This window comes from Orbicella faveolata, unplaced genomic scaffold (assembly GCF_042242905.1).
Source record: "Orbicella faveolata isolate gen_17 unplaced genomic scaffold, um_ofav_v1 contig_46, whole genome shotgun sequence".
Taxonomy (NCBI): Eukaryota; Metazoa; Cnidaria; class Anthozoa; order Scleractinia; family Merulinidae; genus Orbicella; species Orbicella faveolata.
In genome coordinates, this window is record NW_028301576.1 from 20,323,055 (window position 1) to 20,350,514 (window position 27,460).

Below are 27,460 nucleotides of genomic sequence, written 5' to 3' on the forward strand. Positions count from 1 at the left end.
TAGGGTGACCCTACCTCGCATGTAAACGAAACTGGGAAAAACAATACAGGAGGGTAACCCTCCTAGGAAGGTACTCTTCTTGGGGTTACCCTACCTCCATGTAAACAGGCCCTTAGTAGGTAAGGGAGAAAAATTCCCTGGGAACCGACTCTCATCAGATCATTTCCAAATGGCTCGGCGAATGCTGGCTCCTGATTGGGCAGGAAAATCTTAAGACCCTAAACAACAAAAGGGAGTTTAAGCAACGACGCCAGCAACCCTAAGGACAATGGAAGATACTCGCGAAAATTTAGATTCATTCAGTTTATTTATCACTAAAGCGTCAAAATTCGGACAAGAAGTTTAAAAATTGACCATCGCGGTTCACGTGGTTTTTTTCTGCATCGAGAACATCAGAGAAATCTTCCAAGAATTATAACGCTCTTGTACAGCCCGTGAACTCGTTGCCGTTACTGTTGTGGTTTGCTTTTAAACTCCCTAAAGCCGAATGAACAGCAGAGGAATGAACAGCCAAACGAGTACAAAGCAAACGAAAGTCCAGCCGAACAAGAAGACAGCCGAGAGTGTAGAAAGCATTTGTGCTATGAAACATCTTTCGAAAATCATAAAGTATAAAAGGACGTTTAACCACATTTCCCGCCATTTCGTCTTAGGTAGTTCAAGAAAGTCGCTTGGGCTGTCCATTGCACGCATCGCGCGAGTAACATCGGCGGAAAAACTGGGCACCGAGTCTCAAAATAACTTACAAGGGATTACCTTGGGTATAAGGCCAATGTGGGGGATTCGCTCTCTTACCTTGATCTTCTCTTGGCAGAACCAAGCAGGAGGTAATACCGCTCAAATCCCCGCTTTCGCTCAAACTTGACACAAATGTTTGGTTTGGTGATTGAATGATTATGTAAAAAATATTATGTCAAAATATTTTATTCGCTTCAAGTTAAGGAGACTACCTGCAAAAACGTCCATTAAACACTAATGAATGCGTATTTAATTTGCTATCTTTGGTTTAGTATTTCTACAACAATAAAGGCCATGTGAAAATGAAATGTACTTAATCATTTTCTACGATTATCAGTCTCAAAGCACTGTAACTCATTTGAACTGGGCGATTTGATTTCTCTCCGTGGCTCCATCTTGATTAAGTTGCATATTTCGTAGTGTTGTGAGTAGCCTTTAACTGATAGCAGTTATCTGCAATGAGCGACAACAGATATACATTATCCTAACATGGTTACTGAGAGCCATCACTTAAGTTCTCTAAAAAGCATAAAATGTTTGGAGTTTTTCCTGAGCTGGCGCACTGTTTATGTAGCAAGCAGGACGAGAGTAACTAGGACTAACCAAAAAGACGAGAGTAACTAGGACTAGCCCAACTGATCATTATAGGATTAAGAAAAAGGATCCCACGAGGAAAAACAAGATAGTAAGAAACGACAGTCGAGGAGAAACGTCTTGTGAAGGTAGTTTAGTAGTTGTTTTCGCGTGATTAAAGTAGTGTGCAACATTTGGTGACCCCGACGTGACAGAAAAGGCCGTCGAAATGTCGAACGACGTCGAAGAGTTGCAGATAGATGTGAGAACGGCTATTTATCGACTTGGCGAAGCAAGCCTCCACGAATTATGTGCAGGGCTGCAGGTCGAAGTGAAAGAGACGGACAAGGGACGCTTGACCTTGATACAACTCCTAACGAAATATTTAGATGCCGAGGCAATTGGAATTGAGGCATTAAAGCAACTGAGAGCGGCAATTAAAGAGAAGGAGGAGAAGAAACCAGTCGTCACGAAGACCGAGGAAGAGACTGGTGTAGTAAAACTCGAACACGAGGAGAAGAAACCAGCCGTTGAACCAAGTGCGAAAATACCGACACCTAAGGAAAGCCCAGCGATCGCACCGTTCAGAAAGGAGTTCAAAATATCAGGGGAGATTGGAGATTCGCATCAAAAGGATCGCTTGAGCTTCACCAGCCTGGCCCACCAAATTGATGCCGGCTTAAAGCGAGGCTACAAGGAAGAGGAAATTATCGAGGCCGTTATCCGAGCAATCAACCCAGGCCTGAGATTGAGGAGCTACTTGGAATGTAAGCTCGATTTAGAACTTGCCAGATTACGCAAAATACTCAGGTCACTTTATCAGGAGAAAGGAGCTACGGAAGTGTATCAGCTGCTCAGTTCGGCAGCACAGGAAGCTGAGAAAGCACCTCAGGACTTCCTGGTTCGCCTCCTTGATTTGAAACAGAAAGTACTTTTTGCATCACAAGAGGCAGGATCTGATTTAAAGTGTGACCCAAAGCTGGTACAATGCATGTTTCTGCATTCATTATTAACTGGGTTACGAAATGACAGTATTAAAATGGAAATAAAACCCTGTCTGCAAAACACCTAAGTAGCAGATGAAGAGCTCTTTGAGAAATTGAATGCAGCAGTTAGTAATGAAACAGAAAGAATGCAGAAACTCAGTTTTCGCCATGATCAGTCCACAAGCCGAAACCCTGCCCAGCTGGTAGCTCAAGTGACTACCCCTAATGAAAATCGTACACCCGTTGAAGACAAAACGCCGGAGAAGCCACCAAAAGTCAACCTACTTACTGAAGTTAGGGAGTTGAAAGCAGAACTGGCTGCTATCCGGGAGGGTATAGAAAAAGGAAGTAGTAAAAGCCCCCACCTACAGTACAATCCTGTGGAGCAAGGAAGGGTACCTCCTAGGGGGTGCTGGAGTTGTGAAAGACAAGGGAGAGGTGCTCGTTGTAACCATTGTTTCAATTGTCGTGGTGTTGGTCACTTTAGATATCAATGCCTGAAGCCGAGTCGGGGGAGCTTCAATTCAGCAAACTTCCCGGGAAACAGGCCAGGGTTACCCCCACGGGACAGGGAGCAACCCCTTAGACCCACATACAGTCCCAACAATGTGTAAACTGTGGAAAGGGGGAGAACTGGGTACATCAATACTTGCGCTGCTCACAATGCCATACCAGTTATTACTGTTCAAAGTTTTGTCAGTGGGAACATTGGAATAAACATAGGAAAATCTGTCAGGCCATTAGTGAGGTTGAACGGAGGGAAATGGAGCCCATGGCAGGTGGCGAGGCACACAAAACGTCATTCCCATCACACCTAACTCCAAGACAACGAGCAAAACTCACTAAATTGGTTGGAAGAAAATGCATAGTTTCTTGTTTGGTCCAAGGGAAGAAAGTCAATGCCCTCTGGGATACCGGAGCCCAGGTTTGTGTCGCGTCAAAGTGTTGGAAAGACGTCAACCTACCAAATGAGCCAGTCAGGGACATAATTGAGTTATTGGGGGAAGATGATTTGATTCTGCAAGCGGCAAATGGCACAAAGATTGAATATGACGGCTGGATTGAGGTCGAGTTCCAGTTGGCTGGGGAGGATGGGTCCGCAGAGCTATTAACTGTACCCATACTAATAGGAAGTCAAGATAACGAGGAACATCTCATTGTTGGTTTCAACGTCATTGAAGAGGTCATAAAGAGGAGTAGTAATTCCAACGCAAGCGACGTATTACCCCAAATGGTAAATTATTCACTCCCATCTCTGAAAGGGAGGGAAGCAAGAATGCTGGTTAACCTCATCCAATCCCTGGACAGTGAACCTGATACTGCAGTACTCAGAGTTGTCAAGCAAGACATACATATTGTAGCAGGGGGGACTGTAGAAGTGAAGTGCCAAGTACATTTTGGGCTACTGGAAGAAGATTTGCCTGTTATGTTTGAACCCAACGAGGAAGGGGCATGGTCTGGTGGGTTGGAAGTCAAGGGCTCTCTACATCGGATTAAACCAGGTTCTTCGAGTCCTATATATGTCCCAGTATCCAACAACACTGAACAAGAGGTGACTCTACGAAAGCGAACAGAACTTGGCACTATACAGTTAGTGCAATTCGTTACGCCATTACCAGTTGAGACTGAGGAAAGCCTGGTGGAAGGTAAAGGGGCTAGGAATGAGCCGGTCAATTATGAGACAGAACCCAGTAAGCCTGAGCAAGGTAACATGCAGTGGACTCCCCTTGTAGATTTGAGTCATTTGTCGTGTGGTCAACAGGAGGTTGTCAGGGAGATTTTGAGAGAAGAGTCTGGAGCTTTTGCTATGGATGATGATGACATTGGATGCGTTGAAGACTTGGAATTGGAAATCAATCTAGTGGATCATGACCCAGTAAAAAAAACATACAACTCAATTCCAAAGCCCTTATACGGTGAGGTGAAATTACACCTGCAGGATATGATCAACCGTGGCTGGTTAAGCGACTCGAAGTCACCATACTCATCTCCAGTGGTGTGCGTGCGTAAGAAAGGTGGCAGCCTTAGATTATGTGTTGACTGTAGACAACTGAACAGCGAAACCCAAGATGACCGCCATCCTATCCCACGCTTCCAAGACATCTTGAATAGTCTTAGCGGAAACACTTACTTCTCGGTGTTAGACCAGGGGAAGGCGTATCACCAGGGATTTGTAGCAGAAGAGCATCGACACCTGACAGCTTTCATTACCCCTTGGGGTTTATACCAGTGGAACCGCATTCCATTTGGTCTTAAAAATGTACCAGCAGCCTACCAGGGGTACATGGAGAAATGCCTGGATGGTCTACGTGATGAAATATGCATTCCTTCTCTCGATGATATCCTCGTGTATAGCGGGACATTCTGTGATCATGTAGACAACCTGAGAAAAGTGCTTAGACCTCTGCAGGAGCATGGCATTAAGCTGCAGCCAAAGAAATGTGAATTGTTTAAGTCCCGTGTTAGTTACTTAGGTACAATTGTCTCAGCGGATGGTTACACGATGGACCCTGCTGATGTTGCAGCAGTAGCAGTCCTTAAAGAAACTAAACCGCAAACCACTGGCGCACTGCGTAAACTCCTAGGTTTCATCAGCTACTATCGTAATTATATTCGGGACTTCTCCAGACTAGCCAAACCCCTTTATGATGTATTGTCAGCCAAAGACTGCAGCAACCAGTCCCACAAAGCCAAGAGACCGCAAGAACACCCAAAGTTTAAGTCCCCACCTTCGACAGGACAACTGTCGTCAAATGACAAAATTGCTTGGAATGAAAAACACCAAGAGCGGTTAAACTTCCTAATTGACCGTTTAATGCAGCCGGGGGTAATGGCTTATCCTGATTTTGAACAACCGTTTGTACTACACACAGATTCTTCAGGTGAAGGACTTGGGGCAGTGCTCTACCAGGAACAAGGAGGCAAACTGAGCGTTGTCGGATACGGCTCAAGAACATTGACTCCTGCGGAACGCAACTACCACTTGCACTCCGGGAAATTAGAATTCTTGGCCTTAAAGTGGGCGATAACTGACAAATTCAGAGATTACCTTTTCTATGCCCCGTCTTTTGTCTTCTTCACTGACAATAACCCACTAACGTATGTGATGTCATCCGCAAAGCTGAATGTCACGGGACACCGGTAGGTAGCTGAGTTAGCAGTTTACAGCTTCACAATCAAGCACCGGCCGGGCAAATCCAATGTTGAGTCAGACATTCTGTCAAGAATGCCATTAGATATCAATCAACATGTACGAGAGTGCACTGAAGACGTTCTCAAAGATGTCCTTGAAGCAACCTTGGAAGTAGTTAGGGAACAGGCAAGGGGTACCATCCCAAGGGTAACTGCTATTTCCACTGACATGATGACCCATGAACCCACATTAAAGGATCTGAATCTAAAACCCTTTAGCCCTAGGGAGATCAAAGAAGCGCAGCACTCGGACAATGTAATACGTCACGCAACGTAGTACAAAACACATGGTATCAAACTGAGTAGAGGCCAGTTGAAGAATGTACCCCAAGGCGTTGCCAACCTTATGAGAGAGTGGAAGAAACTGGAAGCTGATGAACAGGGTATCCTGAGACGAAGAACAAATTCTAAAATCCAGTTAGTCCTGCCACACACCTTTATTCCATTGGTACTCAATGAACTGCACACCGAAATGGGACACCTAGGTGTGGAGAGAGTTGCAGAACTGGCGAGGTCCCGCTTCTACTGGCCGCATATGTACCGTGACATAGAGTATTTTGTGACGCAACAATGCAGATGTATCAAACAAAAGAAACCAAACGCACCCACGAAAGCACCAATGCAGCACCTGATGACCTCAGCACCGTTTGAAATGATCTCCATAGATTTCCTACATTTGGACAAGAGTAAAGGCGGATATGAATACGTGCTACTGATTGTTGATAACTTTACCAAATATGTTCAAGCCTATGCAACACGCAACAAGACGGCCCGTACGGCAGCTGAGAAGATCTACAATGAGTTTATTCCGAGGTTCGGTTTCCCAGCACGAATACATCATGACCGAGGTGGTGAGTTCGACAACAGATTGTTCCACAACCTCGAACGTCTCAGTGGAGTGTCTAGTTCGTGAACCACTCCATACCATCCCAGGGTAACGGTCAGGTTGAACGCATGAACCGCACCTTACTCTCGATGCTAAGGACCCCTCCAGAGGAAAAGAAAGCGAACTGGAAAGACTCCTTAAACAAGTTTATCCATGCTTACAACTGCTTAAGACAAGAAACCACTGGATTTTCTCCATTTTATCTGATGTTTGGCCGTTCCCCGCGATTGCCGATTGATTTGCTGTTCGATCTGGATAGTAGCCCTCAACAAGGTGACTACCAGGACTATGTGAGGACATGGCAAGCGGGTATGAAACAGGCCTATGACATTGCCTCAAGGAATACTATGAAATCATCAGCCAGAAGTAAAGCGTATTATGACAAAAAGGCTTCTGCTGCGGTCCTCTGCCCTGGTGTGATCGCGTACTCGTTAGAAACCTGCCAGAAAGAGGAGGACCTTGAAAGCTTTGTTCATACTGGGAAGAGCAGATATACATAGTTGATGAACACATATCTGATAGTCCAGTCTATAGAGTAAAGCCGGAACATAACCGTGGCAAACAGCGAGTACTGCACCGTAACTTGCTTCTTCCGTGTGATGCTCTACCTCTTCCAAATTGCCCGAGAAATTTGCCCAGAAGCACGCAATTGAGATTTCAATTGACACCTCAACCTGAAGACACTGGGGAGAGTTCTGATGATGAATACCAAATGGACACACCGTGCCACCCAGTCCCCCACGACATGCCACCCCCCCCCCCCCCCACCCCGAGGAAGTAGTATTAAGCATCCCGGTTATGCATCCACAAGATCAATCCAGTAGTGACGGCTATACCGATGGGTCAGATACCCTCTTCAGCGAGCAATCTGACCCACACGCAGATACCAGAGGCCCACCAGCACCAACTTCAGATGACCAAGATTCACCTGACGTTGACCACGCAGTAAGTGACACATCAGATTCAGAGGACCACCCAGGAGCAGCTACGCGACCCCGAAGGGAGAGACGACCTCCAGTGACTTTGACCTATAGTCAAATGGGAGAGCCTGAGTATCAACGTTTACAGCCAGTAGTAACTTCAATTCAAGGTCCCCCAGTTATATCTCCCTACCAGGTCATCGGCAGTTGCCTTACACCTTGCTACACCTCACACATCCCGTGTATTCCGCAGTTGCAGTATATCCCACAGCCCGTATGGATACACCAGCACTGAACACTGTTATAGTCGCATCTGACCGCTCCATGTATTAACCATAGGCGAGCAGAACTGTGTTGAATTCTTACTAGTTTATCTATTATCTGTCAAGCAGAAACTCAACAAACACTACGGATGATGGAGCTGTATGCAGTTTGAAATCGGGACACTCCCTCACGTTATGTCAAGAATGACTTGTCATATTTTATTTTTGTATACCTTCTGTAATGTCGGGACGACATTTTTTTCGTGGAGGGGTGTGTGTAGCAAGCAGGACGAGAGTAACTGGGACTAACTAAAAAGACGAGAGTAACTGGGAGTAGCCCAAGTGATTTTAGGCCCTTTTCAGAGCTCATTTTTGCCCTCGCTTAGCGGCTCGGGCTAAAATGAGTCTGAGTCGGGCCCAAATCATATTAACGCCCGCAAACATAAACTCTATTTTGCTCTTTTCGGGACAAAATACGCAAGGCCGTTTCTGCAAGAAAATAAACTCCAAACAACCTCAAAGTTACAGTTTTGAAATAAGTTAGTAAAAAGCTTCCTGACAAAGTTTGAGGATATCGAATTTTTCTATCCTGCATAGGAATACGTGACTGTTAGAGCAAGTGCTCTTAACCCTTTCAAGCCCAAAGGTACACCTAGGAAGGTACAATGGTAAAATGGCCCGGAGGGAGGGTACTCCCTTATATGGGCTATATAAGTATGTGCGGCCCCAAAGGGTAGGGGTTTTCAGTCGTTTTGGTCATAAATAGGGTATCGATTTTGGCCATTTTGGTCTTAAACAGGGTATGGTTTTAGCACTCTAATCTTGAATTGGGTATGTTTCTTAGAAGAAGCCACTTTTTCATCATTATCAGTAAGAACGTCAGCAAAAGCCCTTCATAACTTAAGTATAGGGCGACTGCGCCAGCCGCAACGGTCATAAATAGGGTATCGAATTTTTGGCCAGGTCATAAATATGGTAGGGAAAATCGCAGATTTTGGTCATAAATAAGGTAAGGATTTTGGGAAGTGGGCCGCACACCCCCACCCAACGTATCTGGGAGTACACGCCCGGGAAAAATGGCCAATTATACCTAAAACTGATCAAGGTCCCATTTCCAGGCTTTGCCCATAGTTAACACCCAACTTTTTAGGACAGCCAGAAAGAATATGATACGGAAAAGCTAGCGAGAGTGAAAGGGCCGAGAAAAAGGAAAGGAAAAAGGCCAGAAAAAAGTTCGGAACAGGCAATCGCAAAAAAAAAAAAAAAAAAAGTCCAAACAAAGTCCAAATTTTGGCTTATGCGCATGCACCAAATTATAATATTCTACATTTTTGTACTTAATCTTGGGGAAGTCTATCCGTTCGGGAAAAAAAATAGCTTAGTGTCATGGCAGCCAAAAACTGATTTAAGGCTTAAAAACGGCATTTTTTTGGTGTACCTTTGGGCTTGAAAGGGTTAAGAGCAACTGGCATTAACACTCACGTATTCCTATGCAGGATAGAAAAATTCGGTTTCCTCAAACTTTGTCAGGAAGGTTTTTACTAACTTATTTCAAAACTGTGACTTTGAGGTTGTTTGGAGTTTATTTTCTTGCAGAAACGGCCTTGCGTATTTTGTCCCGAAAGGAGCAAAACTCGACCCCAAAATTACACCTTTTACGAGCGCTAGCAAGTCAAAATAATAAGCGTGGCTGGAAAAGCTAACATATAGTACTAAAATATCATCGTTTAGCAGTTATTTAGCGTTGTCAGATCTGCAGGTAATTTAAGCCTGAATTTTTAGCAAATTTTCAAAATTATACGCTTCGGCGATGTTGCGTCAGGTCAAAATTTAGGTCAATTTCGCGGACTAGGGAGTCAATCTCTTACATGGATTTACCCGCACAAACTCTTTACTCGGGCTTCCGTAGGAAAGCCCGAGTCATAAAATGTAAGCGTTTTGGATCTCCAAAAGGGGGGTCATGGTCCCAGGCGTCCCATGCGTAGACTATGGAAACTGGGGACGAGAAACGCGACATTGCTCGCTGTTCGTGACAGAACGCGGTGTTTTGCGAAGAAAGTTTTGGTGAGAATCGCGCCTTATACGTTCATCTCGCATACAAAGATGTCGATCGTTTTCGGGAAGGGTCGGTCCACGAATTATATTGCTTGAAAGCAATATAAGCAAAGGTCAAGCTCGAAGCGTTCTCGTGAGACAAGAACTGAGCCAATCGCGGTATGAGTTCAAACTACCAAAACACTGACAAAAAATAGGCAGTCAATGACTGCATGTGGCTACTGCTGGTATTATTTTGAACATTGTAGTAAAACAAATCATATTGCAATAAAACGAGCTAAATACGAAAACGTTTTTGGACTGGTAGCTCAATAAAAACATGCGACTTGTTTCTTGCACCGCGCGAAATATGTCGATCTCCAAATTTGTAAAGATAAGACTTTCGGTAACTTGAATTAAATATCATACCTCCAAGATAGTTGGCTTTCTGGTAGGGTGCAGGAAATAAAAAAAACGTGTGATTTTGGAGGCAAATTGTGGGGGAAAATTAAAACTTCTATTGTGCGGGGAATTGTGCGGGATTATTGACGAACCAATGTTCTTGCCAAGTGCTAAGGAAAATCTGCATTGACGATACTTTAGCCAAATTTATTTCCCTAGTAGTTCAAATATATTTAGCAGTCTTAGCAATCGCCAATTCTTTTAGAAAACTGTGTCTTACTGCTTAACAAAATCATGTTGCGCGACATCAACTAGACGAGTATGAAACCAAATTAAATAGCAAAACAGAATGCTGCATCTCCCCTTATAAATGGGTTTTCACGGAAGTTATCCGCAAAAAAAAACACAACTTAAAAGTTTATGCAAATTAAGTGCTCGATTAGTACTCTGTCTTCAAAGTAAACATATCAACAGGTTTTGTAAAGAAACTGGCAGTCCCTAACCCCTCGAGTATTTTCTGACGCTTGACGATCTCGATCCTATTCCCCTGCTGCTCCTGCAGCCACTGAACTTGTGCCTCTGCTCTGGTAGTCGCTGTACTTAATTACTGCCAATAAGGCGTCACGTACAACTTTTAGACTGCCCATGTACCAATATGGCAGTCGGTGACCTTATTACATTTAGGGCCCAAAGTTCTTACACTTAGGACCTTTATTACATTAAGGGCCAAATTGTATTACATTTAGGACCTTGATCACTTATAGGGACATTTATTATATTTGAAACCCCAACAACCTTTCACCAGTTACTGCATGATTGAAAATTGTTATCAGGCTGCAAACGAGAATTTTAAGCAGATGTTTAGGGTGAGTAATAAATCATACATTTGGCGGTAAGCGAGTACGGACAACGCATGTAACGAAATATCAGATAATAAATCAGCATCGTGAAAAATCTTTGAGCAAACTAGCAGAATACATAACTGACGAAATACTGTACTTGGGGTAATTTCTTACCTTAACTTAGCCTATCTTGATAAAAAAAAACATGGTTTGAAATCGTAACATCGCTTGCAGGTTTTACGTTGCCTGTACGAAACATTTTCAACTGTCGCCAGGTCATGTTGTAACCAGTCACGCGGCTCCGTTGTTGTGTATTTGTTACCATTTCTTTGTTCGTTTGGTCACGCAGGCGCGTGACTGCTTGCCACATGGCCACATTAACAAGAGTTATCCTGCTGCAACGAGCCTGTGAACAGTTGGCTGTACTATTCTCCCTCTTCCCCTCTACTGATACAGTCTCGTTTATGCTTAAGAAATGCTTAAAATGCCCATCTGGTCGATTTTCTCTCACTTGCAATTGTAGATGGTTTCACTTTGAGAAAGTTGTGGAGGCTTTAGTGAAAAAGGAATGTTATCACATGGAAATTGGAGAGCTCCGAACCGTCATCAAAAAAGTGTGTCGGATACACGAAGACAAAGAAGTGGACTTGATGTTGGATTTTTACCACAACCTTGGAGTAATTGTGAAGCATAGCAGTACTGTAGTACTACAAGCACAATGGCTGATTGATCTTTTAAAGCAACTGATCACCGTGCCGCCATTTGATAAGGGGGTAAGATGTGAATATCTATATACCTTGTTTAAAATGTACTGATTGACGATGTACATAATGGGGAAGTTCAACAATGCTGAATTGATGCATATTATCCCCATCAGGATGATAAAGCTGCTGTGGAACAACTTAACCTAGCTTTTAAACGATAATTAGACTACGAAGTAGGGGTTTCTGTAGGAAAGTGGAGGTGATTGGTGTTCTTATTTGCCGAAAGCGTAGCATTTATAAATGTTTACTGATGTGAATCCTAGTATGGCTACCGTTTCGTTTCCGGTTATTTATATCCAATTTAATTAAGTGACATCACTTCACGTGACATTTTCCATAGGGAATCACTCGTGTTTTGATTTTCGTTTTTGCGAGTTTGCAGTTTGTAGTTTGGTAGTTATTAGTCCAAACAGTCCATTAACTTGCCCCTTTACATGTTGGCAAGATATAAGTTCCAGTTTGTGTGCCTTTTTGCACGTTAGCTAGGTTAGTTCCTGTTTTTGAACCTTTTGTACGTTGGCGACGGCAGTGCCTTTGGTTGCGCTGTGGATCTTCTGAAATTAAATCAGCTGACGGCAGCTATACCTAGGTGAACATTTTTCCAACCTTATGAACATTACTGATTGTTATAAAGCTGGAGCTGAGCTGAATTGAACGCGCTCTAATTGGTTCAGCTATGGTCACGTGGTGATGGTTTAATCCAAACGTTGCCCAGCGGGCGACGATGAAAAAATTGTCACCCACCCGAGGTTATCTGGACCTGACATTTCGTTTTATTCATTTTTTATGTTTAAAGAATACATAGCCTCCTATGTAGATGCTCTATGGGCTCATAACGCAATCTTCCTCTCCTACAAACGCCGGCTGAAACAAACAGCGCATTCCTTTCCCGTTGTTCATTAAGATCAGCTGGAGATGACGTGGAAATTACTTTAGAGCCAATCAGTGCCAGGTCATTATGTAATAAAAAGCCAATCATAAAGAGAATGGGCTCGCTGGGATGGGGGAGCGGTAACTACAACGCCTACTGCTGTGTGCTGTGCAACGCTTTCAAAGTAAATATGACTAAAGTATACAATTTTTCCAATCCAGTATCAGTTCATAGATGAACTAACACTTCATCTTTTTCACCACAAAGTACATTATAGTTCTTCGAGGATGATTGAAACTTAATATTGTGAATGTCTCAAACACTCGTTGAAAGGCCACGCTAGTATTTTGGTGTCTTGCGATTATTACCAAGCACACTTCCCGCAGGCCTAGCCAAACGAATGTGTGCGTTCGAACACCTCCATCCCTTTCTTCACCAAATACAACACAGCTTCTTGTTCAGTTAAACGCACTCGTTGAAAGGCCACCCTGTTGAATAAATCTCTTGCAAAATTTCTCTGGGTCCAAAGTTCGCTGCCTTGATCGGGAGGTGCACTGTCTGATTTGGCGAAGTGAATAACCCTGTGTTTCAGCCGACGTTCGTAGGGGAGGGCGATTGTGTGACGAGCCCAAAAAGCGTCTGCGAAGGAGGCTAAAGAATACACGGCTGACTATCAAAAAGGCAAATTCGAAAGTTCGAAGTACCACAGTGTTCAAAATTGTCAGTGAATAAACTCATGTCACTTTCAGTTTTTAGGCAGGCAATGTAAATTAAAATAGCACATTCGCCAACCATGCTTTGATTTATCGAAGTCCTTATTTTGAGGTTCCTCACATGTCATAAATCGTCTATTACAAAAACCTTCATGGGGCTAGTTTTCTTCCATGACTTTAGTTTGAATGTGATCTCCAGAATTCTGCTGGAATAACGATGCTTCCCCCGACTTCCTTTCGGTAAACATAGAGATCTCAGGAAACAAAACTTACTGTTTCGCTCGGAACACGTAATCAACAAAATATAAATGTACGGATTTAGCGAAGCCTAAGAGCAGAACTCCCATAAAATACTAATCATTTACTCGGAACAATAACCTTTAGCGAAAATGCTTGCGGACTGAATCAGCTAGCTGTGTAGTCACGCTTATCAGTTCATTCGACAATTTTGAGGTGTAAGGTGGTTGCACTGACTATCGCTCCTAGGAAACAAAGGCGAGTCGTCTAATAGTTTTACAAGAACACAATAAAAGACAGCAGTCAAAAACTAGAACTTTTAAAGCCAAAAACAGAGAATCGTTTTCCCTTTCAAGGGGCGATCGTTGTCTATCAGCGAATAAAGAGAGATCACGAAGTCAATCAGGGAGCGGATTTGCCCCAGAACACAATTGGTGTTTAATATCTGTGAATAGATAACATATAGGCCTTATTCTCTAGGCTAACTCGCCCAAGTTATTCATTGCGCACTTCTGGTTTCGGAAACCCCAGGAAGGTCCAGAAATAGCCAACCCTGTGACACGAATGATGCTTAGATAAACTGCTCATCATTTTGTGGTCATCCTCCACAAAAACGTCGAGACAACGGTCGTGAAGAACTGGGTACTTAAGCTCATGTAGAACTGAATAACTTGAAGGAAATCTCCTACGGAATGAGGCCAAAATGGGAGATTAGTAGTAACAATCTTTTATTAGGAAGCTCCATCACTAAAAGTGGTTTACATAGAGGTCCTAATACTAGATATATACTATATAATGATACAATTAAAATCTATAAATTAGAGCTAAAACCGAAATAAATAAATATTTACAACATATACACTACAGAGATTAAAATAATAATAATAATAATTAATTATAAAAAGCAGAAAAAAGACACTTCTTAAAGATTAACTCTCTTCTTTTATTCTCTCTTGGAAGTAACTATGATTTCTATGTTTTGTTTTCCTTTACTGGTCTTTTTACATAGGATGGTTCTATCTCAAACTGCTGGGATGATCTCGAGAAGTCTGGAATTCTTCAAATGAAACTCGTGGAACATGTTTTTGATGAGCCTGACAAGAGAGGATTGAAAAAGGAAGATATTTTGGATTTGATGGAACAATTTGGGCTGATCGCGAAATTTTTTCCAGATAGGAAAACTAAGGTAGCAAGATATTTTGTGCCAACCCAACTTACCGAACCACCTCCCCCAGAGCTTTGCGAGAAGAAACCTTCTGGCTGTGATCCTTGTTTGCTGTATGTCACCTTCAGTGATGGGTTTGTCCCTTACGGGCTCTTTCCCCAGCTTTTGTCAGCATGTATCGCTTGGTGTTCCGAGCGTGGTTTCCGAGACGAGCCCGGTCTGTATAGCAACGGAGCTAGGTTTTTCATTGGGGAGCAATCCATGTACAGTCTGGTCCTTATTTGCAGAAAAAGATCGATCAAGGTCGTATTAACCCAGATGGAAAATTCTGCTTCAGGATCCTCACACACTGCTTCAAAGGAAGTGGAACCCTGGGAAGTTCGTGTCTTTCTTGATGATACCCTGGCTGGCTTCTCAAAGAAGCTACACTGGCTACGTAATTTATCGTATGACTGGTGTGTTCCATGCACTGTTTGCCACTGCGACCAGCACAATTGCAAATCAGGCTGTTGTACTAACGACGAATGTTTGCATCTCCACCCGGTACATTCTTCTGATAAATTGATCGTTTGCAAAAGAAGCCCTCGCGATGAAATAGTCAAAATTCCTGGATTGGGAAATGGTTTCGAGCGAAAATCGAGGTAAAAATCCTTTCAAGCAAAAACTTACTGGCTTCTTACAACCTAGCTTATGGACAGTGATTGTCGCCCCTGATGCTAGGAAAAACTAACTCCATTTTCTTGCTTTTTAGAGTGAAGAACAGAGCGAGGACAATCAGTTATTTGTACCAGGTAAATAAAAGCGATTTGGGTTATCAGTCTGAAGGTGTTTCATTGTTATAATTATGATCTTGTTTCCACCACCATATCCTTTCTAAAGTGTATAGATGTCTGGCTCTTAAGAGCGGAATATAGTAAACATTGGGAATCTTGTGACAGAATCTGAAAGATAAAACTTTATATAACTTTATTTTTTGTTTTTCTGTCTTTTTTGTTTGTTTGTTCGTTTGTTTTTTTGTTTGTTTTTACGGCCACATACGATGGAACAATGTATAACAACCACGTTCCCACGTTCTTCTTCCCGAAAGCGTGAAAATCCTTGTTCTGATCGCTGGTTACATAGTGTCTGAAAGGCGTATACATACAAATTTTGGGTTTTTTTTCGGTATGCTGGGACATGAAAACAGCGTCTGCACTTTGTTTCATGTTTTTCGGCAATTTGTTTTCCATTCCACCACATACTTTTAACCACAGACCTCACCATTTCACCCTGCTGGCTATTGCTGGTTTTCTGTGTCACGCAATTCAAAATAGATCAAAATAAAAATCAAAACCGGTCAATAGATAAAGTCCAGAATCTGGGAAATGAAAGAAGGTAAATATGCAAAGACTCTCGCCAAGATTCTGGTCACAGCAATTTTTCTTATACGAGATATGCGGAGAAATTTTTTACCCAAATTTATAGAGATTTGTATGGAGACGCCATGCTGGTGCCCATCCGTATGGGCACCAACATGGCGGCCGGAAACCAACAGAAACATCTGTCACTGAGTTTTGCTACAAAAGCGTGAATTTATCCCTCGAGGAACTCTAGAACATTAAAATAATACTTGCTTTAAGACATGAACTGTTCAGATAGCCAAGTTCCCCGAAATAAGTCACTTTTTTAACCATCATGACAGCTCTCTAGGCCATCATGTAAATGCCGCGTCACGCAAAAGCTTAGAAATTCAAGCGTAGTGTATCACAAAACCAAGGACCCATTCGGAGCGAAAATTTGTATGAATATTAGTTTTCAGCTGCTCTTATACGTCATTTAAGTAAAATCTCGGGAAGATCAATAGTTTTGTAGTTAGAATTTTAGTGACGTCATGTGAACACCAGCTATATAGGAAACATTTAAATTCGCGTGCAAAATGCGTAATCGGTGCATGAGTCACATGATTCATAAGATGATCAAGAAAATAAATCAAAACGTTTTTCGCGTGTTTAGTTAAATTTACTAGAAGTAAAGCGAAAAACCAGCGGTTGACTCGCTGATCTATCGAAACGATAAATTCAGTTCAGTTTCTACAACCTTTGCTGGAAGTTGCTGCCCGGAAGATTCACACTAAAGTAAGAGGCCGAATTGTTGTAGAAATTGTTGTCGTGTTTTCTATAAATATTTAAGACACTTGTCAAGAGTTGCAAAGTATTCTTTGGTGACTTGAAACCATGTTGTAATCCTTTTCATAAATTTCGTTGTTTTAAGTAGATGCGTTAAGAATGTGTTTCTTTTGTTGCATGCCCTTTGCAAATTAGTGCGTTGATAGCTTCATTCTGGTTCTGTGTCCCACCATGTAAACATTTCCTTAGGAGCTCAGGATCGCTAAGAGATTCAAACACAGGCAGGATTTCATTAGCTACAGCTTCAGGAAGTGGATGTTGGTGACTATAATCTGCTGTTCCCTTTGCGTTATCCCTTTGATAGCCACACCATGAGGTTTCTCTGGCCGGGCACAGATCATGATCAGGATCATCATCTATTGATCTGATGTGGCGCCAATTAGCCATCACTGCTTTCTCCATTGAATCTGTGTCGTGAGTATTTCCCCTGATGGCTTTTCTCTAGTACCCTTGCATACTGTCTATTGTCTTATCTGCTAGCCTTCCCCGTCCACCGATACCTGTTCCATCAGCGAGGCGAGCTTACCCTGTTCTCGTCTTCAAAGAGCGAAGCTGAGATCCCAGGCGCTTCTGGACATGTCACATACATTGGAGTTTAGTTACCTCAACATCACCATACACTGCCTCATCAACAAGAACTTTGTATGATTTGCTGTCTCCATCTCCCAAGAATTCAACATAGTGGAGACCATAATTGTCAACTGATCTCTGGCAGATAGCAAGAGCACCAGCTGCATACACAGCGCCAAATGAGCCCTCAAAATTTGCATGGCAAGTGGCCTGATGGCCCTCCCAGCAGTCGTTAAATTCAACTTTTCTTTGTTTGTCTCTCCAACCCACGCACTCTCTGCACCCCTTGGACGTCACTTCTACAACAACAGCCTTACCAGTGAGTAACGTCAAAGCTGTTACCACTCCAAATGATGATGAAAAGCCTCTCTTCTTCCATGTACCTTCTGCAGAAATGCGCACATTGTAAAACCCATCTTCCTCTGGCTCATATAACTCTTTCAACTCTTCAACAGCATTTTCCATACTTCTCTTAGCGACACTTTGGGCTGCATTACAAGTCGCTTTCACATGGTCACTGTAGGGATTTCCGTGCGTAGGTGTCATGATGTTCATGACCGCAGAAAATTTCAGCAGTCCTTGGTGACCGACTCCGATACTTCTAGCGGCAAGCACAACTCTTCTGTTGACCTCAAACGTTTTTCCTTGCTCAAGTTTGAAGAAGTATAGAACTGCCTTGAAAAGGAACACTTGTGTGATGTACACTTTACAACAAGAAGAGAAGCAAACCCTCTCTTTGCTTCATTGTCCTCTTCCAACACAACATGGCCGTACTTGCAAACAGGACACCAAAAGAGCTGAAAACCAGATGCAAGAATCGAAATGTCCACGAAAGGGAATCCTTCAATTCTTTCTGGTACGTCTTCGATGGAAGAATCGCTGAAATTAGAGTGTTCCCCGAGTTTTTTCACGGATACTGAAGGATGTTTTGCACTCGAAGGTGTTTGTTTACAGTCCTCGCTGCTGCTTGCCTCGCTTATGGAATCTTCTCTGTTTTTTGCTGTTATTTCCGTAGCTGACAATTCTGATTCAGGGGAATTTGTTATCCTGGTATAACGATTTCCCGTGAACTTTCTTTTCCTTCTTCGAATGCTTCTAGCTTTGACTTTCGGTGGCATTTTCTTCCAGTAGATTAACGCGTGCAACGTTTCGGATCGTTTTTGACCTGAGCTGCCAAGCCTTCCTTGGCTGAAAACGCGTCATCAGGCTTCTAAATCAATCAGGGGGCTCGATCAAGGGCTTTTGGGCTAAACAAATGAAAAATAACCTTTTTCAGGAAAAACGACGCGAAAATAACACTTGTTACCATGGAAACGGCAAAACATTTTTCTGTAAGGTCTCAAAGATGTCTAAAAATTAAAAATGGGAAAGGAATACTGCACAAAAGTAAGTTTCTCAGCAAGTGTAATGCCTAAGGCTTCCAAAAATACAGGTTACAAAATATTGAGTTTTTCACGATTTTTGACTAGTGTACTAATGAGTAGGCTTGCCATAATTCTCCCATAAAAAGAACCCGGATACCGAAATAAAGCGATGGCAGACATTTCAGTTAAGTACTACACCGGTTATTTTAGCAAAAACAAGGTCGATTTTTCCATTTCTTAGGCATTTCACAGACCACAGCGCCTACACAACACTGAATTGGGGGGCAGGGAGGATCAGAGAATTAACGCTGGATGCAAATAAAATAGAATTACTGCTTAACTATCGAAAAGAGTTATTTTCTAAAAGAGTCTCAGCTACTTTTGTCGCCCATTGTAGAATGTACTATGTTTTTAACAGGAATCGGTGTTCAAACTCAGCTTAAGGTTAACCTCTATGGATTTTCGTGTCGTTTTTCATAGCAGTGTATACGTTTCTTGTGCTTCTTTTTGCTTCTTTATTTTTGCAGTCCCACAGAGTTTAGCCAGAAAGAGAAAGTCCTCAAGTACTACCACCCAGGCTACTAAGCGAACCAAAGTGACTAATGTCATAGATGGGGGTGAACCCTTTTGTTAGTTGAAGTATTAGAGCCCTATCGAGAGTCACTGTTTCAGATTCCCCCCTTTCCCATTCCACCTGGCTTTTGGTTACTTTAAAGTAGTTTGGAACCACTCTCCTATTGTTAGTAGATAACCTCTATAAGGTGCGTTGAGCGTCAGGATAATGATTTGAGGCGTCAAGTCATTTCACATAAAGAGACAGATCTTCCATCTTGACATTTATCATGTTAAAGGACAACATAAAATTGCGTTTATTTTTCCTTAATTTTGCAGTAAAAACTTTCGATAAAAGATCTCGACGTTTCGACCTCTCAATGATCAATGCAAATGTACAAAAGTCGAAAGTTCAAGATGAAATCAGAGTGAAGGAAGACAAACCTCCCCTAGTGAATAAGCAACGTGTGGTGTATTGCTTATGTGTAACCTGTGTGATGCAGGTTATGTCGGCCATACTTGCCGGCACCTACACCAACGAATTGAAATACACAAAGCATCGGCAGTTGGACACCACCTAAGAGAGCAACATGATAAGAAGCCGGATGACATTGAGCAAAGTTTTAAAATTTTAAGAAAGTGTCACAATAAATTTGACTGTCTTATTTTCGATTTTTTTTTTTTTTAACAAAGAACTAAAACCATCACGGAACAAACCGTCTGATTCAATTCGCGCTAGATTATTTGTTGAGATCTGTTCTTAAAGCCTATTAGTATTATTTTATTGTCTCGTTGTTTTAGGTCCCCTTTTGAACTTTCGTATATATTGTTTATCACCTGTCTTACATATTTTATTGTATTTTACCGTTCATGGCATTTTTAACTATTTTTTACTGTTAGAAACATGTTTATGCTGATTTTACAATGTTTTACTCGCACTAGAAAATGACCTTGAAGAGGTCGAAACGTCTTGATTTTTACCATTAGTTTTTATTGTAAAATCGACTTCTAAGAAATTACTCATCAACATTTGCCCTTAATTGCATCAAAAAATAATGACGTTTGGGATGGAAATAAATTCCTAGTCAGTTTCTGGGTTGACCTGCTTGTTAATTAATAGGTGTTGCTGTCCTTTAAACATCGACTACCATTGACAGGTACTAGTTATATCAAAAAGCCCCGAAAGATTGAATGAACAGCTACTGGAATTTTGGGTTGTATCTTAAAATCTTTTTCCTAATTGTGAAAAAAAAAACATGGATTTTGGAAAGTCGGTGGATGCCCCCATGTTTTCCATCTAGTGTCACATAGGTGAGTGTTCACATTATTTATCGCATACGGGGCAAAATTACTGAATGCTGATTAGCTGACACAGAGGGCATTTTTTTTAATCACAAGGGCACTTGGTAATCAAGAGGGCATGATTACTTGATGCTGATTGGCTGAGCGCGCCTGCATTTAGTTGGTTTCCCGCTTCAAATGGATTTTGAAAAGGAATTTCAGAAACGCATCGCTTCTGAGTCTGATCTAAACGCAGTTAGTTCATCTTAACGTGAAAGAAAATGGGCATGCAGCCAAGCGCAGTCTTTTGGTGGAAAAGCAAAAGCATTTTTCCATCCAAAAATGTATTGATTCGCAGCGTGAAAAAAGTTTGAGTGGGGACCACTGGTGTCGCACGAAGCATAGAGTTAAAGAACTTTGTGGCTGCCAAACTGAAAGTTAATTTCTTCGTTTTGCTTCGGGTTGCCTTATTAGTATCACAGGTCACCTTATCGGCTTAAAAACACAGCGTAAATTCTGTTGGTACGTTAAGTTTTCGCGGTGGAAAGGAGAGTTTTGGATTCAAGAAGTTATTAGAGCTCGTTTGAACACCTGGTTACGTCTTTTATCGATCAATGAAGTAGTTTCACGCCGTTGCAAGCTTTGCAAAACGGGTGAATAAAATTAGATTGCTTAAAGTTTTATTTGTAAAGAAATTGCTTTGAGTGAATTGAATTTGCTGCATTTTGCTTACTATTATAGTAGGCTTTCCCCGTTCTACTGCTAGCCAGATTGTTTTGGATATCACAAAAACCGAATCTAATAATTGTTTTATTATACATTGAACGAAAAATAATGGAAGTCATGTTTTTTCTTCTTCACTGACGGCAAGCAAGGCAAAGTGCGCGAACTTGACATGATTTCCGAAATCATGCACTGTGGTCATACATGACTTGGTTACCCGTGACCTTGGGTGACCTTGACATGATTATTGTATAATCTGCAGCTAGATGACATCACAGGCGCTGATTTCGATAATTCATTGCATGCTTTCAGCCAAACAGAAAAAGAGATTGTGAGTTAAATGTATAACAATCATCCTTATACAATGATTTTTTGAAGGTGTACTATATTTCGGCTGGCCAAACCAGCCTTCTTCAGGTACAATTTTATATGTAAAGCCGATTAGATCACTATTGATCCAACGTATACCAGCAGGATCATCGTTCCGGTTGCTTGCTTAAACATTTTATCCTTATACAGCACTTTACTGGAAAAGTCAGGTGAGCCATCAAGAACTGCTGCATAATCCTTGACCGAGAGAAGGGATACAAGAAAGCTCAGGAGATTTTGTATCATAAATAGAGCATCCGCAAAGAAAACCACTTGTTTTCCATGGAATAGTTCTTTCATAGCCTTTGTGGATGATCTGCAGAATATCCAAGTTGATGATCACAATATCCTTGTTACATACGATGTCTCTTCGCTTTTTACTAATGTACCTGTTGATGAGACAATTGAAATTCTGACCAAAAAAGCATATAAGGATGACTCGTTTAGCAAAGAACGCAGTCTCCACATCACAAAAGCAGATCTAGTAGAACTGTTAAATATTGTCACCAGGAACCAATTTTTAGTGCAGAGTGCACTATTAGGATGGTTTTTAGGGGGCTGTTGTTCACTAAGTCACTAACGCCATAAGATGTAAACTTTAATATTTGTTTAATTAATTAATTCCAATTAATCCATTAGCCTTCCGGGAAGGCGGGCTGGGTGGGGTAGGTACCCGAGTGCATTACGGAAAACGTGTCACACACTTCTTTCAAAGTCGACTATATGTTAAGTGAAAGATACAGTTCATACGGGACTATCCACGAACGTTGAGTGCTTTTCCTTGTGGTATACATGTAAGACGCATGCGTTCTAGCATTGCTAGTGTGATAAACTCCGTTCTCGAGTTCATTTCTTTTTTTTTTGTAATGAGTGATATCACACTCGTTTTGATTGGGGATAAAAGTTATATTTCAGGTAACGTCAGTTCTCCTTTTTTAGTACAAAGAACGCTACTGTGACTGCGTATCTTCTGGAATCTTCCCTAGCTCGATTCAAGAAATGTCGTCTGCTGTGATATAACTACTGTGTGTTTGCCAGGGTTGAAATAGAAAATGGGAACGTATTGCTTCTCTTTAGCAGCTTGTTTGTTTCCTCTTCTATGAAAGAGAGCCCAAAGCTCATATTCTGCCGAAGCTTTCCCGCGTTAGTTACATGTAAAACTAGTAAATTTGTGACAAAAGAAACTTCGTTATTATTGCCGCAGACTCCGTGGCACCTACTGAAACCTGCAATTAATTTCATCAGTCGATGAGGTGACTCGCTCACCAATGTGGGATATAATTTCGGTCAAGTAAAGATCTCTTTCTTCAATATTTCTCGTTGAAACGCTCCTCAGTTGTATTACTCGACAGCATTGTGTATTAGTTTGATGTGGTTTTATTGTTTATACCAACTCGGCTGGCAACAGAATTAGAACGCACCATTCCGTGATTCGACGTGACTATGGCTGGTTTGCAGTGTCACGCCATCAAAAGTAAAAGTCATAACCATTCAATAAATTAAGTCAAGAAGCTGGGATATGAAAGATGATTGATATATAAACAACCTCGCCAAGATTTAGGTCTGTGCAGTTCTTCATTTTCCCGCTATTCGGAGAAGTGTTTCACACAAATTTATAGAGCTTTGTATGGAGTCGCCATGTTTGTGCCCCTTCGAGGGACACAAACATGGCGGCCGTGAAGTAACAGAAACATCTGCCACTGAGTTTTGCCATTGAAACGAAAAGTTATTACTCTAGAGCTCCGAAGGCGACACATTGAAATTAATAGTTCTTTCTAGAGCAAAAACTGTTTAGTTAGCAAAAACTTGAGCAATAACTTATCTTTTTTACCATTCGAGAACCTTATCGGGCCGCTATTTTAATGTCACACAACGCATAAACTTGGAAATTCAAACGTGCCCTATTTCAAAATGAGGAACCCTGTCGAGCTTAAACGCTGCAAAACATGAAGTCATTAAAGGGTCTTACATCTGATGAAACTAAAACTTCAGAAGGATTGGTAATTTCTTATTTTGGAAAATGATGACGTCACATGAAAAGCAGCAATTTGATAATTAGATTAGTTCTTGTTTATCGGTGAAATGAAAATCTACGTTTTGAATCAGGAAAACAAAATCGTTCCTCTTCGACTTTTCAGCAGATATTTAACTTTTATATTGTATTTATCTCCAGCAGTGAGTTAAAAAAATACACATCTTTCTCATATTTTCGTGGAAACAAAGGTATCTTGTTGCATACATTGGTGAGGAAAACAAAAGTATCAAAATTAATTACAAACGTTGGCGTGAAAAGTAATGCTACAAAATGAACGAAACTCGAGATAAAATACCACAAATTTAAAATCGTCTTGACAAACGGTAATTGTAAGTTATTTTTGGGCAAAACACAAACGCGAAACACACACACTGCTAAGATTATGTCTAATCAAGTTTTTGTCCGCCCATATTCTGCAGAGGGGAAAAGGCCTAGTTGACTAGCAAGGGAGAGAACAGCAGGTGTGAGGATCTGTGTGACTACTGCATCGGAGCCGTAAATTACACTCTGCACTATCTGAGATTGTCTCACTAGTTTCAATTTGAGGGAAATCTGTATGAACAAGTCGATGGCGTCGCGATGGGTTCGCCTCTGGGACTCCTAATGACCAATGCATTCATGTGTACAAGTGAATCTAAGAAAGATCATATATTTGAACTGGGGAGAAAGATATGAAGACATGACATCAGTCATGTCTTCATATCTTTCTCCACAGTTCAAATGTATGATCTTTTATATATTCATTTGCATTCTTCACCATCTGCGCACATATAACAAACTCACAACACGATCAGCTCCCAGTTGGTTTGATAGCGCAGTTGGCAGAGCACCGCACCAGTATCGCCGAGGTCATGGTTAGAATCCCGTTCAGGCCTGAATTTTTTTTTTTTTTTTTTTTTTGAGGCTTTTTAAATTTCACAGCTGCTAAAGTTGTGTAACAACTGTGATGATCAAACATGTCTTCATATCTTTCTCCGCAGTTCAAATATATGATCTTTCATATATTCACTTGCATTCTTCACCATCAGTTGGCTTGATTGCTCAGTTGGTAGAGCACTGCACCGGTATCGCAGAGGATCCCGTTCAAGCCTGAACTTTTTTCAGGCTTTAATTTCACAACTGCTTAAGTTGTGTATGTAACTGCGATGATCAATCAGGTCTTCATATCTTTCTCCGCAGTTCAAATATATGATCTTCATATGTTCGCTCGCATTCTTCACCATCTACGGGTATATAACAAAGCCACAACATGATCAGCTCCCACTTTGCTTGATAGCTCAGTTGGCGGAGCACTGCACCGGTCTGCATTCATGTGTGGTATCGAAGAACGACTTCAAGACCAAGGCAAAATACCAGATTTCTACAAACGCTACGTGGACGACACGTTGAGCGTAATGCCCAACGTTGAAACAGTTGCAGCATTTCTCTCGAGCTCCACACTGAATGAGAGCCATCCTTCAGTCAGTTAGCTTCACCATGGAACTAGCCGAAAATGGCAAACTTCCTTTCCCTAGGGGAGGAAATCGGCAAACCCATGTCCCGCCTGGGGACAAAGGTGTATCAGAAGCCAGCAGACACTGGAACAACAGTCACTGATAAAAACGATGCTGGATCATGCTTTTAAGCTTTCATCTAACTGGTAACTGTTCCACCTAGAATGTGAACGTCGAACGGAGACTTTCTCTTGACTTCAGTACCCAGTCCTACTCTTGCAGTCAACAATCGTTGATTTTGTTACTGCAAAAGTTTCAGAATATTTAAGATCCGAACAGATGTGTGACGAGAAGAAAGCATCTGTGAGAGTAATATTTCCATTGAAGGACTAGAGATCAGCCAATTCTGTGCGAAGACAACTTGGGGAATGAAGTCGCAAAATCGGAACAAATATCCAACCCGTCTACACAAGCCGAAAGATCGGATCCAAGATCAAGCCAAGAAAAAAGAAACACCCTATCGTGAATCAACAATGCGTTTTATACCATTTCAAGTGTAATCTGTACAATGCAGTTTATGTCGGCTACACATGCCAACACCTGTATCAACGTACTGAGGAAATAAGGGGTCTGCGATTGGGAAATACGTCAGAGAGCATCATGGGAGAGACCCAAGTGACATGGACCTTCAATCTAAGATCTTACGGTAGTGTCAGAGCAAATTTGACTCCTAAATTTATGAGATGCTTTTTATAAAAGAACTAAAGCTAACTTTGAACAAGCAGTCTGATTCCATCAGTGCAAAATTATTTTTATAGAGCAGAGTATTTTATATTTTACACTAATTACATCTTTTGCATTTTTTGTCCCATAAATTGTCTTATCTAGCCTTTAGTCCAGGCTTTGTTGCTGAGCTTTCTTAGAATTCGGTCCGCTGGTATGCTTAAGAAAAAGAAATGTCTTATATAACCCATGATAAAGAAAGCGGGTAGCAGCGAAGGATAAAAGGGGTAAATATCTCTTCTTTAGGAGGTAAAAAGCCTAAACACTTAGTTTACGTGAGGGTTTACGGTCGTCTATTTCGTGTCCAGGTCAGGGTAAGGGAAAGGCTTGATAAAACTTGTGAGATTCCAAGAGGTCTGGTCAGACCAGAGTTAAAAACATTTTCCAGAGATGAAACACGCCACCTGATTCCTGCCATAAAACAGACATATGAAGGTTAGAACACCCAGATTTTGTCTCCGGATACGGGCTTGTTCTGTGATTAGTGGGGGAAAGTAATTCGTAGTAAGATAAGTTTGCTGTTTCCTTTCACAGACCAGATCGATGCTACTGCGGAGAGGCAGAGTTCAACCAGAACGAAAAGGTCTCAGCGAAACAGAGAGACTGTGGGAGGTAGAGGTAATCTCTTTTTGTATGTCATTTTTAAAGGATCAGCATGGAGGGGCCACCATGAATCGGTGGTCACACTCAACTAAAGGATACATAGTAAAGAGACAAATTGCTTGAAATTAGTGCTAAATTCCAGTGCCAAATTTTGGACACTATGCAGAGCTTCCAGTCATGTCGAAGCGCCATCAACAGTGGAGTCCACGTGATTGTCTCTCGACAGTTGCAACAGATATTGAGAGAGCAACACGAACTTATGTAAATAATTGCATAGTTTCAGCCTAAGATTTTCAAATGCCAACAAGGGAGTGTTTTTCCTTTGATGGTAATTGCTTAAATTACCAGCCATTCGTAAATAACTCCGGAGTCAATATCGCCAATAAGGTATTGGACAGTAATTCAAGATTAACATCCTTACGCAGCACTTTACTAGAAAAGTCAGGTAAGCCATCAAAAACTGCTCCATAATCTTTGACCCGAAGAAGGGCTACAAGAAATCTCAGGAGTTTTTGTACTTTAAAGCATCCGCAAACAAAACCAAGTGTTTTTCATGGAATAGTCCTTTCTGAAGGCATCATGAAAGTCGGATGTCGTCTCGAAAAAAAACACCAGTTTCAGTCTTCGGCTGGATGTGTTCACGAAGCAAGACATTCAACAAGCGCTTGCGCTATACGCAAAGCTTAGCCAGCTCATTCTGGAAGATGTAGGTGAGAGGATATTACCTGCGCTTCAGACGACTCAGGAATAGATAAGCATTCTTCGTAATTTTGTTTTGGTGACTTGATTTTCATCGTTGGCGAGAAAATGCCACGAGGTCGCTGGCCGATGAGCGTTTTTGAGGAACTCTATCATGACAGTGATAGAAGTGGCCTGCATGTGAAAGTGAAAACAGCCTCATCTGTTTTAAGTCGAGAAATCAGAAAGTTATGTCTCCTTGAAGTATTCCAGGAATCCAGGTGTTAATTTGTTTCAAGTTTAGTGCTACTTGTGCGT

General features: G+C 41.7%; 1 protein-coding gene and 2 pseudogenes across 2 annotated transcripts in view; 2 read left to right on the top strand and 1 right to left on the bottom strand.

The window, feature by feature from the left end:
- LOC110067017 (uncharacterized) overlaps positions 1-27,460 on the top strand; it is a 67,381-nt gene that overhangs the window by 28,224 nt on the left and 11,697 nt on the right. For both annotated transcript variants that reach the window (XM_089278769.1, XM_020774286.2), the window contains exons 5-8: positions 11,360-11,609; positions 14,431-15,227; positions 15,338-15,377; positions 26,396-26,479. In XM_089278769.1, the coding sequence (XP_089134895.1) occupies positions 11,360-11,609; positions 14,431-15,227; positions 15,338-15,377; positions 26,396-26,479 (1,171 nt within the window). The remainder of the gene's footprint in view (positions 1-11,359; positions 11,610-14,430; positions 15,228-15,337; positions 15,378-26,395; positions 26,480-27,460) is intronic.
- On the bottom strand, positions 16,845-18,439 carry LOC149098804 (uncharacterized; annotated as a pseudogene).
- LOC149098805 (uncharacterized) lies at positions 21,508-25,591 on the top strand (annotated as a pseudogene).